At 43.8% G+C, this 18,176-nt stretch overlaps 1 protein-coding gene across 1 annotated transcript in view; it reads left to right on the top strand.

Moving 5' to 3' along the window:
* The window catches only part of Atg14 (autophagy related protein 14), a 166,105-nt gene that overhangs the window by 8,082 nt on the left and 139,847 nt on the right, over positions 1-18,176 (top strand). Inside the window, exon 3 of the mRNA XM_050182404.3 lies at positions 7,148-7,210. Within this exon, the coding sequence (XP_050038361.1) occupies positions 7,148-7,210 (63 nt within the window). The remainder of the gene's footprint in view (positions 1-7,147; positions 7,211-18,176) is intronic.

The following is an 18,176-nucleotide window of genomic DNA, read 5'->3' as shown; positions in this document are numbered from 1 at the left end:
GCGCCTTTCGATTCTTCTCATCTGCACTCGTGGGCAGGCAACAAATCGCGAGCGGCAACGATAGCCACGTTTACACTGATACGTTAAAAGTGTACCCTATTCATACGCCGACGCTTGTAACACAACTAAGATATTCACCCACCCTTAGTGGAAACGTGCCGTATTAGGATAGTAGTGAAGACAGATGCCGCAGTTTCCACAGCATGCCAGCCATGTGTTTCTATGTCACTGGTCTGTTTCTGTCCCCTCAAAGTGGACATGGCTACGCTATTGCCTCAAACTTGCCAATATTAATGCTATTATTCATTACTGATATGGAAGAAACTGTTTCAAAGCACGTAATGTACTCGCAAGAAGAAAAAAAAATCACATTTGGCACGTTCGGCTTGCTCCGCCGGCCACCATTTTTGTTTTGGTGTGAAGCAAATGCGGGAGGAAACATTTTTTCTTTTCGCGGGAAATTTAACCAGCGTAATGATAGCACCCCTAATTTTACGTCAATTTTTCTGCCAAAAAGTGTGATCATTATGCGAGTAAATACGGTAATACAAAACATAGTGTGACTTGCTCCTTAGAGTGGCCAACCACCTGCTGTTAAATGTGCATCAATAGAGCATTTGCACAACTTTAAACATTAGCTCAAGTTAGCTCAGACAACCTGTACACACACGATGCCATGTGGAAAATAGATTGCATTGAAAAAAAGATAACTCTTTTGCTGATGAGGATAGCACCGCAACACAGACACACGTCATGTTGCATAGCCGGCAAGCTATGTGCTGAGTCCTTGTCCGAAATCTATTGCCATCCTAACAAGGAAGGAAGAAAGAACGGTTAACTCATCATCATCATCAGCCTGTTTTATGACCACTGCAGGACGAAGGCCTCTCCCTGCGATCTCCAATAACTCCTGTCCTGCGCCAACCAATTCCAACTAGCACCTGTGAATTTCCTGATTTCATTGCTCCACCTAGTCTTCTATTGTACTCAATTGCGTTTCCCTTCTCTTGGTACCCATTCTGTAACCCTAATGGTCCAATGGTTATCTAACCAGCGCATTACATGACCTGCCCAGCTCCATTTGTTTTCTCTTGATGTCAATTAAAATATCGTTTGCTATACTCGTTTGCTCTCTAATGCAAACCACTCTCTTTCTGTCTCTTAACGTTATGCCTAGCAATCTTCGTTCCATCGCTTTTTGCGTGGTGTTCTCAAGCTTCTTTGTCAGTCTCCAAGTCTCTGCCCCATATGTCAGCACTGGTAAAATGCACTGATTGTACACCTTCCTTTTCAATGACAATGGTAAGCTTCCAGTCACGAGCTGGCAATGTCTGCCGTATGCAATCCAACCCATTTTTATTCTTCTGTGAATTTCCTTTGCATGATCAGGGTTCCCTGTGATTAATTGACCTAGATAAACATACTCCTTCACACACTCTAGAGGCTGGCTGGCGATCCTGAACTCTTGTTCCTTTACCTGGATATTTATCATTTTCTTTGTCTTCTGCATATTAATCTTCAACCCCACTCTTACACTCTCTCTGTTAAGGTCCTCAATCGTTTGTTGTAACTCGTCTGCATTGTTGCTGAATAGAACAATGTCATCGGCAAACCGAAGGTTGCTGAGATATTCGCTGTCGATCTTTACTCCTAAGCCTTCCCAGTTTAATAGCTTGAATACTTCTTCTAAGCACGCAGTGAATAGCATTGGAGAGATTATGTCTCCCTGTCTAACCCCTTTCTTTATAGGTATCCTCCTACTTTTCTTGTGTAGAATTACGGTGGCTGTGGAATCTCTGTAGATATTTTCCAAGATATTTACGTAAGCGGCCTCTACGCCTTGATTGCATAATGTTTCTATGACTGCAAGTATCTCTACTGAATCAAATACATATTCATAATCTATGAAAGCAATATAGAGAGGCTGATTGTACTCTGTGGTTTGCTCGATTATCTGATTAATGACATGGATGTAATCCATTGTAGAGTATCCCTTCCTGAAGCCAGCCTGTTTTCTTGGTTGACTAAAGTCCAGTGCTGCCCTTATTCTATTGGAGATTATTTTGGTAAATATTTTATATAATACTGGGAGTAAGCTAATGGGCCGATAATTTTTCAATTCTTTAACGTCTCCCTTTTTGTGGATTAGTATAATGTTTGCATTCTTCCAGTTTTCTGGGGCCTTTGCAGTCGATAGACACTTCATATAAAGAGCCACCAGTTTTTCAAGCATGATGTCTCCTTCATCTTTGATTAAATCGACTGTTATTCAATCGTCTCCTACCGCTTTTCCTCGTTTCATGTTTTGCAAGGCTCTTCTGACCTCATCGCTAGTTATAGGTGGAGTTTCTGTATCCTGTTCATTGCTGTTTCCAATTGAGGTATCCCGACTTCTCTGGGTACTGTACAGGTCAGTATAGAATTCTTCTGCTGCTTTTACTATATCTTCGAGATTGCAGATGATATTACCCTGCTTATCTTTCAGTGCATACATATTGGTTTTTCCTATGCCAAGTTTCTCCCTCACTGATTTCAGGATATGTCCATTTTTTACGCCTTCTTCAGTCTTTCTCACGTTATAGTTTAGAATATCACTTATTTTCACCTTGTTGGTCAGTTGAGTTGGATCTCTTGAGTTGGACACTTTCATTTTTTGTCGTTTCTTTATTAGGGCCTTTGTTATTGGGAGAGCTCGCCTACTGGTTGCTTTGGTGCCTCGCCTCCCACTTCTTTTGCTGCCTCTGAAGCCAGCCTAGTTATGGTTTCATTCATTAGCTCTGTGTCATCATCATCTCTCTCTTCTAAGGCTGCATATTTGTTCGCAAGTATCAGCCTGAATGTGTCTGCTTTTACCCTTACTGCCTCTAGGTTGACCTGTTTCTTCTTGACCAATTTTGCTCTTTCTCTCTTCAAATTGAGGTCCTAGCCCTCACTAACCTATGATCACTGAAATTTACCCTATCTATCACTTCTACATCCTGCACTATGCTGGGATCAGCAGAAAGTATGAAGTCAGTTTCATTTCTTGTTTCACCGTTAGGGCTTTTCCAGGTCCACTTTCTGTAGCTACGCTTCCTGAAAAAGGTGTTCATTATTCGAAGCTTATTCCTTTCTGTGAATTCTACCAGAATCTCTCCTCTAACATTCCTAGAATTGACGCCGTACTTGCCAATTACTTGTTCACCAGTCTTCTTATTCCCCACTTTTGCATTAAGGTCCCCATTACTACAGTATACTGAGTTTGCACTTTTCTCATCGCTAATTCAACATCTTCATAAAACTGATCTACTTCCTCATCATCGTGACTGGATGTCCTCTATGTAGCTGGTGAACATTTCACCAGTTCGCTGGGATCGGCTTCGTAGGCATTGTTCAGCGTGAAGTTTGTGCACGCCAGGGCGGCCAAAAACTTCTGCGATGCCGGTTTTGAAGCTAGCCCACGTACAGAGATCGGTTTTGTGGTTTTTGAACCACAGCTTTGCGATGCTCGATAAATAGAAGATTGTGTTGCCGAGCTTGAGGGGATCGTCCCATTTGTTGGTGTTGCTGGCAAGTTCATGCGATTCCAGGCAATCTTCAACGTCTTTCTCATCGGTGCCGCTGAAGATATCATGATCCCGCTGACGCTGGGAACTGGCACATACGATGGCTGGAGTCGGGCTGGGGTCGTCAGGCATGACGGATGGCAGAGTTCGGGTGCGTAATTCCAAGTTGGGGGAAAACCGCAGCACCTTCACCAGAATCTAATATGAATATGGTGCAAGAGAGCAGCAGGCAGCGTGTCTCAACCAGAGCAGCTCAGGTAATCTTGAGCTCGCACCTCCTGGATGACTGGTGATGTGTCTGCAGCGCCGAGCATTCCTCTTCACTACAGAGTGTAGGCTTGTACTGCCTTTAATCTATACCTGTTATTAAGTTTGATTACGACTACAGCTACCCTCTCATTAATACTGTAGAATTCGTCAATGTTGCCTGCGATGTCCTTATAGATTAGGAATCCTACCCTGTATTGCTTCTTATCTAGGAGACCTCTATAGCATAGTGCGTGTCCGATATTCAGCAATGTATAAACCTCACCAGTTCTTCAAATCTCACTAAGGCCGATGATATCCCAAGCAATGTCTGATAGTTCCTTGAGAGGGTTCGGGTGTTTAACTTTCCAAAGGTCAGTTTCCATTGGCGGCCTGTCCGGATCCAGAGATTCTTAGCACCCTCTGCTGCGTTACAGGTCTGACTGCCGCCTTGGTCAGCTGCTCCGCAGCTGCGGGGGACTGAGGGCCATTGGGTAATTGAGTGAGCCATTTGGAAGGGGGTTAACTAACGGTTAGGTTAACTAAGAAGCTTAAAAAGACGTTAAGGGCCACGCAGCAAGCAATGCAAGAGTAAATGTCAGGCGTAATATTTAGAGACGGGAAGTGAGTGTTGAGGGCCAGAAAGCAAACAGGGATAGCCAATATTCTAGTTGACTTTAGGAGAAAAGAAATGGAGCTGGGAAAGCCATATGTAATGCGCAGGACAGGTAGACCATTACAGTTACAGAATGAGTGCCAAGGGAAAGAAAGTGCAGTAGAGGATAGCAGAGAGTTGGGTAGTGTGAGCAAATGACGAAACTTGCAGGCATAAGATGGGCTAAGCTGTTGCAAGACAGGGGTAATTAGAGGTTACTAGAGGAAGCCTTCGACCTGCAGGGGACATAGAAATAGCTTGATGATGATTACCATCCTAGATAACATGCTTGAATGACCTGACCTAATTGGTTGCAGTGCTCTTGTCAACAGGTGGGCATTCTAGTGAAGTCCATGTTGCTCGCCCATGTTTGTGCATCTCCTAGCCTTCCACTGTACGTTAACTCTACGATTGAGTTTTATCTACCATGTGAGGCATATAACACAGTAGAAGCAGGTTAAAGATGAAGAAAGGAACCGCTGCTTGTGTGAGTGGCGTACCTTCAACTGCGAATAAAGTCGACTCATGCACAATGCACATAAAAATGTACCAGATAAGCTGAAGGGACAATGTTTCAGTTTCAGTTTTATTCAGACATACATTGCCAAGGTTGAAAGGACTAAAGGCAGGTGAGCTCTGCCTGACTAAGGTCCCTCCACCCATACATTTGCTCAGAAGCAGTGAGAATAAAAAAAAGAAAAACAATGGCACCACAATTTTTTTTTTTTCAGAAACAGAAGTAACATCGCGATTAAGCATCTTAAATTGAGTAACAGACTTGCACAATAATGCAACAGCAATAACCCATAACAAGAACAAACATGTAAATTTTTTTTTTCATTGTTTATTGAAGGAACTGTATCTTTTGTCCTTTTCTAATATGTACATTACGGACCCTGTTATTTTGTACAATGATATAAGGCTTGCATAAGATGTGTATACATTTTTTATACATCTATTAATAATGTATGTCTATTATGTTTTGTTATATGCCCTATATACTCTTTTAATACTACAGTACTGTAACGCCCCCCTTACCCAATGCCTCATACGAGGCCTGCAAGGACATTTTTAAATAAACAAATAAATAAATAACTGGCAACATATTAAACAGTACAAGATTGTGCAAGCGTGATACAAAATGTAACATAATCATTCCTAACAATGTATAACTGTTCGAAAATGCAGCAGAGTACAAAGGTTATAGAACAATAAAAAGTTTTTTTAACTCAAGAACTTATTTAGGACACAGTACCAGACACTAAGTAGATTCTAACATTTTTCTTTAAACTGTGTATAGAAATACATTTTTCAATAAGTTCGTGGATATAACTATTGTTGCGGAGAAGGTTAGGTATAAGGTCGAGCAATGTTTGATTTCTGTAAATGGTTCTGAATAACTGTACTCTAAATTGCTCGTGTCGGAGATCATAGGCAACATTAGTAGGGTAGCACTGAGCCATATAACTATTCATCATCATCATCATCATCATCAGCCTGGTTATGCCCACTGCAGGGCAAAGGCCTCTCCCATATTTCTCCAACTACCCCGGTCATGTACTAATTGTGGCCATGTTGTCCCTGCAAACTTCTTAATCTCATCCGCCCACCTAACTTTCTGCCGCCCTCTGCTACGCTTTCCTTCCCTTGGAATCCATTCGTTAACTCTTAATGACCATCGGTTATCTTCCCTCCTCATTACGTGTCCTGCCCATGCCCATTTCTTTTTCTTGATTTCAACTAAGATATTCTACTAACTATTCAACTTTCAACTAACTATTCAATTCATTTCCAATTTCCTTGCGAATATACAAGGCGAGCTTCAGGTTATAAAGTTGGTTAACAGTAAGCAATTTAAGCTTGTTAAAAAATCGCGCAGTGTGTTCAGTTGGTTCCAGATTTTCTATGCAGCGAACACCTCTCTTTTGTACAATTTTTAACCTTTCAAGGTTCGTTCTTGAAGTCATACCCCAGATTAAGAGACAGTAATGGAGATGAGAATGAACTAGTGAATGGTATAACTGGAGCTTTAGCCAGTTTGGTACCAGAGACCTAAGTTTATATAAGACAGAAATTGATCTATACATACTGGCATGTACTTTGTTGATTTGGGTTGTCCAACTGAGGTTTTCATGAAAAAGTGCACCTAAGAATTTAAACAACGGGACATGCTCAATGTCATTATCTTTAAATTGAACAGAAATGGTGTAATCTTCGCGCTTATTTCTGCCTTTGAATAAGATATATTTAGTTTTACTAACGTTTAATTCTAGCTGGTTACATCCAAGCCAGTATGAAAGCGAGATCAACCACTTGTTCGCCGCTTTTTCTAAATCTCTTAAACGGCTGCCAGGGAAAAACAAGCTGGTATCATCCGCATACAAAACTATAGAGGAAGTTTGTGGTACCGGCACGACATCATTTATGTAGATAACAAATTAAAAAGAAATTCAGCTGCACTGAGACAACTTTCAAGATGTGCAGACTTATTGTTTGTCAGACTTTCCTTGATCCAATATTTTGGTGATTAGTGCCGCAAAAAAAAAAAAAAAATCATGTTACGTCAACGGACGTCATCTTGCAGTGGCTTCTTTTTGGCCTTCTTTGGAGAATGGCTGTGACAAGCACAAGTGTATGTAGCCCGAGCTTGCCGAACCTTGGTGTGTTGTACATGTGCTAAATCCTGAGTGTCACTTAACAGGTTTGCCGAGAAGAAGCTGCGGCTTCTCAGACTCCAGCGACATAAGGCGTCTCTTGAAAAGAGGTGAGGCAGCTGTGTTTGTATTTGTCTATTACACATAGCCTTTACAAACATTCTGAAAGGTTCACATGTGAAACTCCTAGGGATCAGAGCAAGGATTAACCATTATGTTGCTAACTTTAACAACGTCTGGGATAGTAATTCTTAAACATAACCAATATGACGAGGACGAAGCACCTAAGCATGTGCTAATGCGCATTTTTAGAGGTGTGTGAATACAGTTGAAACAACTTATAATGATCCCAGATATAACAATCTGTCAGCTATAACGACACCATTTCAGTGCATTTATGATTTTCCAACCGTGCCTATTGAAACGGCCTCCAGACATAACGAAATTATTTATATTGTCGTGCTGTTACACTGAATGATTTGAACTCGGTCACGGTGGTGCATGTGAAAGTACCTAAGCATGGAAGCGCAACTCCCTGCTGCACGGGCCTGCTTCAGTCCAACTGGCCTGTGAGATGAGTGAGTGGCTGCCATGCACAGTCACTCCTTCTCTCGGGAAGCCCTCATGTTTGTTTGTTCTGTGCTACGTTGGTGTTTCGAAATGCACTGCCAAGTTCCATGGCTTTCAAGGCACCCCCCCTCCAGGGAGGTAGCATACCGCATGAACAGCATGGCGTGGGGCGATGATGGTGGCACTCTCCTTTTTGCGCCATTGTCCATGCGGTGCCATGTGCATTACGCCTATTTCAATGATTTAGAATGACCATCCATGTCATTCCAACTTGAGATCAACGACCACTAGGGCATTCCTGTCATTACAGTCGATATTTGCGTGGCCCAAGTCAACGAGAATGCTGCACCATGTGCTCCAGCCACACAATTTTGCAAAGGTTTGGTGGTTACTATGCCATTATCAGGAGATCACGGTTTGGTGGTGCTTTGTTTATGCATTGGCAATGGCTGATAACGGTTCGTAGTGAAGTTATACCTTTTGAACGCGTTTGCTTCGCCCGAAGTGACACAGATAACATAATTTTAAGACTCTTGTGTGGCTTTTGCACAGTCATAATGTTGAGACCATGATGCCCGAAACTTTCGCAGGATGGCGGCATGCTGCGGTAGTTTCGAAACTTTATGCTTCCAGCCAACTAGAAGGCTTCGCTAGCTTGTGCAGAATACAGTCGTGTCCTGCTGGCAGTAAAATATATCAAACACTCTTCAATAAAAGATGGCAGCTGTGCCTCCATTTCCAGGGAACTGGGCGCTGTTCTGACAGAGCTATTTGATGGCACATTTCATTTTTAGATGGAAGTTGCTAACTGAAACTTGCAGCTAGGTGAGAACAACAATGACACTGAAAATCTGGTTTTAGGACTAAAGTGCTGCCGAACTGTAGCTACTGACGCCAACTTCATTGCAGTTAATTTTTCAGTGTCTTTAAGGGCAAGTTCATATATAACGAACTACTGATATCGTATTTACTTGCATAATGACCACACTTTCTTGTCAAAAAAATTGACGCACATTCAGGGGTGTGATCATAACGCGGGTTAAATTTCCCACAAAAGAAAAAACATTTTCTTTTTTCATCCTGCATTTGCTGCGGGATGACACGCAGGCGGCTACTGCTGTCAGTGCAGGACACCAAAACAAAAATAGCGGCTGGTGGAGCAAGCCAAACACGCCAAACGCGATTATTTCGTTTATTAGTACATTACGCGCATTGAAACAGTTTCTTCCGTACCAGTAATGAATAATATCGTCAATATCGGGAAGCTTACGATGCTAACATAGCCATGTCCACTTTGAGGAGACAGAAACAGAAATAGGCGCGCTTTGCTGCCAGTGACATATAAACGCATGGCGGGCATGCTGTGGAAACTGCGGCATTTGTCTTCACTGCCATCCTAATGTGGCACGTTTCCGCTAAGGGTGGGCGAATATCTTAGCTGCATTACAAGCGTCGGCGTATGAATAGGGTACATTTCTAACGTATGAATGTAAACGTGGCCACTATCATTGCCGCTTGCGATTTGTTGCGTGCCCACGAGTGCAGACGAGAAGAATCGAAAGGCACCCTTTATGTTGTTGTTGTTGACCAAATCCATTATGAAGCCTACAAATAATAAAGCCGAGGCAAGTTTGTTGTAGCTTTTTTTTCCTTGGAAGTGTGTAAAGTGATGACAGGAATGAAATGGGGCATCTGCTTAAGAATGTTGGGCGCGTGCAGACCGCTTGGTTTGTCTTCAAGAGTCGTTCGGGTAGCATTCGACAGATGGTAAGCACGAGCATCATTAGCTAGACTTGGTGCACGACATATCGCTGCAACGAGTTCAGGGTGCGAGCATTACACAGGAAAGAAACAAAATTGAATTTTGACGGCAAAATTCAGGGGTGCGATCATTATGCGAGTAAATACGGTATTCGTCATTACAAAAATATTCATCTTTTCAAATAGTACCTATTCATTTCAAAGGCGCAATAAAACAGTGACATTCGATTCAAAAGCCGAATCAGATAGGGCAGGAATAAATTTATTAGAAAGTTCTGAATATTTCCACACCCCTACATATTTTTCAAGTTGTAAAATTTCTGCACAATGCGTTGGCGGGCTAGTTGGTGCGAATCCATGAATACTTTGTTTAGCGCAAAACAACAGACACAAGAAACACGACAGGACAAGGCGCTACTCTCAACTGACATCATTTTATTGCATCACTCCTTTAGAGACAGCTGAAACAAGAGGAACATGCGCACACCCGCCGTGGTTGCTCAGTGGCTATGGTGTTGGGCTGCTGAGCACGAGGGATCGAATCCCGGCCACGGCGGCCACATTCGATGGGGGCGAAATGCGAAAACACCCGTGTACTTGAATTTAGGTGCATGTTAAAGATCCCCAGGTGGTCAAAATTTCCGGAGTCCTCCACTACGGCGTGCCTCATAATCAGAAAGTGGTTTTGGCACGTTAAACCCCATAATTTAATTTTTTTTTAAGGAACATGCGCAGTGAGCACCATGTGGCGGAACCACCAACATCCGATCACAAGAGCGCACTCATGCGACAGAATCCAAAAAATCGTATTCAGCACTGTACAAGGTCAAGGAAGGCACACTAATGCACTGTGACTCAATATCATGGTATCACGAAACATGGGTTTGCACATGCATATTTTGCAATGCTGAGCCAAATGGGAACCTGTGCCTGTTGGTATGGATCGCTCATGTTCTCGAAGGCGCTCGTTAACACAGCAGCCTGACTGCCCTACATACACTTGGCCACATGACAAGGGAATCTTATAAACTACACTGACGCTGCTATCTACAAACTTCGCGTGGTTCTTTTCACAATCTGGTTTTTTACTTGTTTTAGAAATATGGCTGCACAACATTGACAGTTTCTGAGGAGCGGAAAACACTACCGGAATTTGGTATCTAGTGGCGACATTCTTTAGATTGTGAGCCACTACAATACAATACAGTACAATAGTCTGTGAAAATAATTGTTGGCAGGTTTTGGTTAGCCGCCCTTTGCAAAAACAGTTGAAGCATTTAACGATTGACGATCCTTATGGCATAAAGGATTCTTTCGATGTTGTTTCCTTTCTAGAAGACAACCATTCAGTAGCCAACATCTTTTCTGTTGATGTCGAAGATTTTTACTATTCAATACCACGTGATGAGCTATTTCGCAGTGTGAGGACGTGTATCGAAGAAAGTGGCGAGATAGATTTTCGCAATGCGACCGGGTTGACCTCAGAATGTTTCATGTCCCTTCTTGAATATTATTTAAGTGCAACTTTTATCCGGTTTGAAAATGACCTTTTTATCCAGAAAATGGTGTGTGTATTGGTTCATGTGTGGCGCCTGCTCTTTGTAATATTTTTTTATCGTTTGTCGACCGCGCTCTTGAGAGTGCCTTAAACAATGACTCAGGTTCAAATTTTTAGATATGTTGACGATTTTCTTGTTGTGATAAAACAGACTAACAACGAATGATCCGTTACGGTAGCTGACATTTTAACTCTGTTCAATGACAATGGCAAAGGTTTAACTTTCCCACATGAGCTCTCTAGGGGCGGTAAACTCCAGTTTTTAGATTTGCAGCTATCCTTACAAACAGGCCACGCCCGTTGTATGTACTCGGCACATGCATCTAAGGAACTTTTACCTTGCGCGTCTGCGCACTCAAAGACTGTGAAACGCGCCATTGCTTTGACGTGTCTAGAATCTTCGTTAACCCTTTCGCTGTCGGACCTCTCTGGCCGTGACGCACCCCCAGTGTCGGCTTGGTTTCAGGGAACGAGCATAACAGGGAATGAACATAGCAATTTATTTTTGATTATGATTGGTATACAAATGACATAGTCAATGCAGTATGCACATTTCAGTGTTCTGCAGCTGCTGTTAGTAAACATCATCATCATCATCATCAGCCGGACTATAAAATCCGTTCGACATCCGAATCTGACGATGCGGAACCCTCTTCCTCGCATGCGACTCTGTCCGAGTCCGAATCCGAGCTCGGCTCGTATTCTAAATCGGAATTGAGCCTCGGCTCCAATGAGCAGACGAAGGTCCCGCACGCTCAGCCATCCGAAAGTAACCGCGCGCAGGGAGGATGCGCTTTCAGTCGCCCGCACAACGGAGAGAAATGGGACGTTGCGTGATCAAGAAGACAGGGAGATGGAAAAAGGCTAAACAAAGTTCGAAGGGCTTTGCGTTTACTGCTGCAAGTCGGGAGCGAGCGTGCGGCGAGATAGCGAAAGCAGCAATCGAGTCACCCTTTTCGGAGAAGCAACGGCACGTGCGCCTGAACTTGACGCGCCGTAGCAGGCACACCAACAGAAGAAAAATAAAAACCTTCAAACCAGCGGAGATGGCAGAACAGCCCTTGAACCCATAACTGCACGCGCGCGACGCATGATCCAGCGAACGCGGAGCCACCGCGCCACTCAGCGAAGAAAAAGGGGGGAGTGCAGTCGCACCGTACTCTTCAATACATGGGTTAACACAGGTCGGGGCGAATATACGAACTTGTAGAAAGAGTCAACAGATGGCGTGGCCAATCCAGGAGCGCCAGCTTTGCGCTCAGGCGCGAAATTTTGAACGCACGATAGAGAACGTACCGGTACGTCAGTGACACTGTGGGGGGAAGCGCGATGACGTACTGGTACGTCCGTGACAGCGAAAGGGTTAATGAAATCTTGTCATCACTCTGTGAACCATAGTTTCATTGCACAGTTAAATGGGCTGCAGGCTGCTGGTTACCCAAGTGTGGTGGTGACATCAGTCTCAGAGGTATTGCTTCAGAAACTGAAAGGGAAGCGGCACAAAAGTAACTGAATTACACAAAAGAAGAGGCCTGAAGTTGTGTTGTATTGCCACAGAGTGGCTCACAATCTAAAGAATGTCGCCACTAGATACCAAATTCCGGTAGTGTTTTCCGCTCCTCAGAAACTGTCAATGTTGTGCAGCCATATTTCTAAAACAAGTAAAAAACCAGATTGTGAAAAGAACCACGCGAAGTTTGTAGATAGCAGCGTCGGTGTGGTATATAAGATTCCCTTGTCATATGGCAAAGTGTATGTAGGGCAGTCAGGCTGCTGTGTTAACGGGCACCTTCGAGAACATGAGCGATCCATACCAACAGGCACAGGTTCCCATTTGGCTCAGCATTGCAAAATATGCATGTGCAAACCCATGTTTCGTGATACCATGATATTGAGTCACAGTGCATTAGTGTGCCTTCCTTGACCTTGTACAGTGCTGAATACGATTTTTTGGATTCTGTCGCATGAGTGCGCTCTTGTGATCGGATGTTGGTGGTTCCGCCACATGGTGCTCACTGCGCATGTTCCTCTAGTTTCAGCTGTCTATAAAGGAGTAATGCAATAAAATGATGTCAATTGAAAGTAGTGCCTTGTCCTGGTCGTCTTTCTTGTGTCTGTTGTTTTGCACTAAACAAAGTATGCATGTAAAATTTCTACTACATGCTTTTCTTATGTAAAAGAACGTCATTTAGCATGGCTGAAGGTTGGCAAAGCATGAAATAGTATTTTAACTTGATGCTAAAGTTCATCTCATGAAGCCAAACCTGTCACTATCACCATTATCATGACATCGTAAAGAAGCACAAGCTTTGCTGACATTGTGTAGCAGTATGGCAAGGCCTAGTGATGTTGCTCGTAAAAGCGTAAATAAGTAAACAAGAGTGCCGTGCAGTTTTCGTCAGGCTTATCACAGGGGGGAGCCAGCCAACGTATTGTGGCCATAGGTCGGCATAATCATTCACGAATATGCCGACTCATACTCACTGCGCTTTGATTTGGTGGGTCTGAGATGAAGCATTAGTGCCGCATGGTTTCAGTGGATAGGAGTATCAACAGGAGTGGACGGAATGGATGGGGAAATGGACGTGTATGGAAGTGAGGGTAAATGGCAGCAACTATGAACAGTGCTGGTAAGTAGGAACGTAAGTGAATGTCGAGGGCTGCGGAAGTATTGGATTGGTGTGAGTAGTATCAGCCTATTGTGCCACACTACAATTGTGGCAGCGTGACGCATACATCACCTGGGTAACCAAACCAAACTGACCGACGGAGACAACTGCTACAGCACATTATTATTCAGGGTGGGCTGGCACATGCCAGCTTTTAAAGCAAAGCTTTGTCTCTTCCTTCGACTTTTCCACTGCCGCCGCTACTGCTGCCTGCACACTGTGTCGGGGAGTAGTTCAGAACATGTGTACACATCACAGGAGTGCGGCAGATAGGAATGACAACATGAGAACTTAGTTTGGACCCTTGCACTGCGTCGAATGTATGCAATGCCCTCTGGAGCTCCCTGGGCATTGCCACATTAGCCTCTTGACTCAATTATCCGTGACTCCCTGCAAGAGCATTGCAAAAATTACAGCGCTTGCTTTTCTATATACTAATGTGCAAGTCCAGAGGGAAGCTAAATAGAATGACACAGAGGAGGGCGAAGTGGAGGCAGAGAATGGATAGAATCGACGCAGTCGTGAAATGAATGAATAACAGCCTTGCCACTTTTCCTCTACAATTCCCATACAAGGCGGGATTAAGGAAAAGGGGACGTGAAAAAGCAAGGAAACACGGACTAAAATAGGCATGGCAGCGGTTGCAGGCAAACAGGATAAATTTAAGTTCAAGGTATGGTATGATACGTTTCTGCTATTTCTGAAAAACAAGCACCGTGCAAATTTCTCAAGCGAACAACTTATGCAGGACTTGCAGAAGCAGAGCCACATTAAAGCGCACTGTAGGGTCCAGGTGACACTACGAAAGTGGTCACACATCAAATGAATACTTCCGTGCCCGCCGCAGTAGCTTTGTGGCTCTGGCATTGCTCGAGGTCGCGTCTTTGATCCTGACCGCGGCAGCTGCATTTCAACAGGGGCAAAAAAAAAAAAAAAAAGAAAACACTTGTGCACTATGATTTAGAGGCACGCTAGAGAACCATGGTGTCAAAATTAATCCGGAGTCTGCAACTACAGCCTGCCTCATAATCCGGTTGTGGTTTTGGCACATACAATCCCACAATCCAATTCAAGTTCAATACGGTCGAATCTCACTATTTCGAACATGCCTAATTCGAACTTTCGGTTTATTCGAACTGACGCTGTGGTCCCATCAGTTGTATATTCCAATGGGCGAAAATGCCAGATAATTCAAACGTGCAAGCATTTGCGACGGTTAATTCGGACAATGCTCGCAGCAGTGCACCAAATCACGTGGCCGCGCCTCTGACCAGCATTCGTCTACCCCCACCATAGAGGAAGAGCTTAGGAGAGACTCCTCAATGCCATGTGCAAAGAAAAAAAAAATACGTGGCGCAAATTTGTGTGCAGGCGCACATCACCGATAACTTCTGTTAGTGACGGGTTAGTGACTTCTGTTTCTGTCGTGGCACTGCCATGTACCCCATAAAGTCAAGGTATAGTAACGTCTGAAATTTCACACGCAATAAACTCTCGCCATCCGACTTTCCGGATTTCCTGCCATGAACGCATCTGAAACAGCATGAATCGAAGCCACCACCATTTCGATTATCGCGCCGTCTCGAACCTGCGCTCTCACACGCCGATCTGCTGGCAGCCGTAGTCACACCGTGGCAACGCTATGCCTAGCTACTTCAGATGCCAAGCTTCTTGCTGTTCAGTGCCATGTTTTTCATTGAAGCAATTTGCTGCTGTTAGCAATGGTGCTGACTCTGCCTTTGTAATCCTCGCCAATGGTGCATTGCGTAATGCCGGTTCCCGAAAGTCAACTTCTCCCCAATATAGAAGTCATACGCGGTGAAGCATACCAAAAGTTTAAAGGGGCAGTTGTCACGGGACATGTTATGTTCCCTTTAATAATACACGTATACACGTAGTACACATGCACCGATACACCTATTAACTGACAGTAATTTATAAATACGTGGGAATAAATCATGAGGAGCTCTCCACTCATGTGTTAGCTCAGTGCACATGCACCACTGCAGGCAAGTCCTGCATTCAATTAGCTTCCTTCTGTTAATTCTGTTAATTCAAAAAAGTTTTTGGCCCCCTTCGAGTTTGAATTATCGAGATTCAACTGTACTTCTGCCACGATGCGGTGTGCTGTGTGAGGCAGTGACAATACTCAACCGTCTCAGAAGTTTATGGCACACAACGCCTCACCTTCCCCTGTGTGTTCTGTGGGCTACACAGACAAACAGCTGTGGTGCACGCAAGGTAACGTTTAACATCAACTCACCACTCTCGTGCCAGAAGAAATGAAACATTCACCATCAACACTGCTAATTATTGTTAATCAAAGCCAACAGCACAGAAAGCTTCGCCTACATCGATCCCACAGTACGGGGGATCCGCATTATTTTTGTAGTTGTTTTTTTCTGTTTCCTCAATTTTAGAGTCCTTCGGTTTTCATTTAATGCAAAAAAAATGATGAGTCAGAAATGTGATTTGAGTTACTCCTACAAAAGCCAACTGCAACAAAATTTCACAGTAGCTAGACTGGTAATAAATGAATAGCAAATACTACTCAATCAATCTTGGGAAAACTGCCGAGCCTGAAATTGTCAAATTCTTTTATTACCAACTTCTAAATAGCACCCAAGCAGGTGGCGTATGCACCTGGTGGTTAGTGGCTGTGACTCAAGTCTCTAAACCTCACCTACGAGGTTTTTCCACATGCCGCGGCCGCTACATAATCTCTGAGGTCATGCTAAAGAGCCGTATGTTCATTAGTCATGCATCATGTCCAGCATGGAGTAATAGCGGCATTGTTTTTTCATTGTTTTTTCACTGCATTCAGAAGTAAGCAAGGACTCAAGCTGGCACTGCTTGACAAATCTGTCTGCACAGGAGCAGTCCAAAGTGTTGGAAATGACATCTTGGCCACAACGATGCGGCCACTGAACATAAGAATGAAAGTTTGATCTTAATATTCACAGCTTAGGATCGAGCTATTCCGATCAGTAAAGGGAAAACCAAATTAGAGAGATGCTGGTCTGTGCTGCTTTTGTGTTACTCTTTTGCTACCCCTCTAGGTGTACAAAGATTTGACTACTTGGGAAGAAGCCAAGGACTGTGCAAGAATCGTTACACCAGGAAATGGTGGGCTTAGACATTCTTAAAGAATACTTAGTTAGTCTAGTAAGCTTTCTTATTGTCCCTTTTTGCTGTAACATTCGTCTATTCGAGGAGAGGCCGAGGACCATGCAGTGAGGGTCAGAACGGTAAATGACAGAAATAAGATTAAGAAGCAGCGAGATGGAAGTGTGGATCAACAAGCAAATGCCGGTAGCTGGTTGTCTCGTAAGATTAAAGGCAGCCTGCAGCAAAATTTTGAACCTCATAAAAATTTCACATGGCTTAGGTATAGAGCAGACTCGGTGCGAAATTCTGCATTTAAATTACGAGTGTGTCACAAAAGCTCACAAAAATCGATGTTTCTTTTTACTTAGAGAAAATGTGTGACACCATTGTCCCTCACCAGAAGGGATGCAGAATGTTGAAAACCAGCGTGGCTCCTTGCCATGACTTCCAGGATTAGGTGGTGCCCACTGTGTGCTCAACATCTCGGAGCCAGTGGGCTGCAACATCCACCAACATCCAGCATACTTAGGTGTTGTTTAAAAGCCAGTAATAACAAAAATTAGGCTACGACCAGCCCTGCAGCTTTGCCATGCTTGCTTCAGTAGTATATTGTCACGTGGTAGTGACTGTGAAGAAAGCAGCCAAACTGAGAAAGACAAAACTAGCGTTCTATTGGGCCAACTTGTGCCCTCAAAAACAGGCTACACTCAAAGAACGGCGACAGCGGCGAACGCAGTCAGCGATCGTCAAAAATCTGATCAATGGTTCAAGCGCGTCGGCTTTTATACATCAATCGTGGAATGTTCCAGACTAATCGCTGGGACCCGCGTGCCTTCCACAAAGTTCTACAATATTCGCGTCGCGCACACATGCAATCAGATTACACAAGGTTCGGTCACAGACAGTGGATGGAACCATCGATAACATTCCAGAAACTTCCCACACATGCAAGCGCGTCCTGCGCTGTGCAATAACATTTGTTAGGTGGTGAAGTTGCCCGATGAAGACAAGTACACGTGTCAATATACTACTACTCACTTATAACCAACTTAACCCCAAACGAAATTTCATTGTAGTTGGCCTTTAATGGAAACAAGAAGAGTTGGGCAGGCTATGTATTGTGCGAAGCAAGTAACCAGTGGTCTGTGAGGATAACAGCATAAGGGATGAGTTACATTGTTGAGGGGGCAGCAGAGGACTGTGGTGGGACAAGATTGGGAAATTTTGAGGCAGACAGCTTAAAGGGCCCCTCACCAGGCCCCATAACAAATTTTGGTTAGATGCTGGAAGTTGTTAGTGTCTTCTATGGAGCGTTCTGCCACAAAAATGTTTCAAATCGGCTCATTAACAGCCGAGATAGAAATATTTCAGTGCCGCGAACCCATGATTTCAGCAGGTGAGCTCCACTGC

Source organism: Dermacentor andersoni, chromosome 7 (genome assembly GCF_023375885.2).
Source record: "Dermacentor andersoni chromosome 7, qqDerAnde1_hic_scaffold, whole genome shotgun sequence".
Taxonomy (NCBI): Eukaryota; Metazoa; Arthropoda; class Arachnida; order Ixodida; family Ixodidae; genus Dermacentor; species Dermacentor andersoni.
This window is presented reverse-complemented; position numbering and strand designations above follow the sequence as displayed.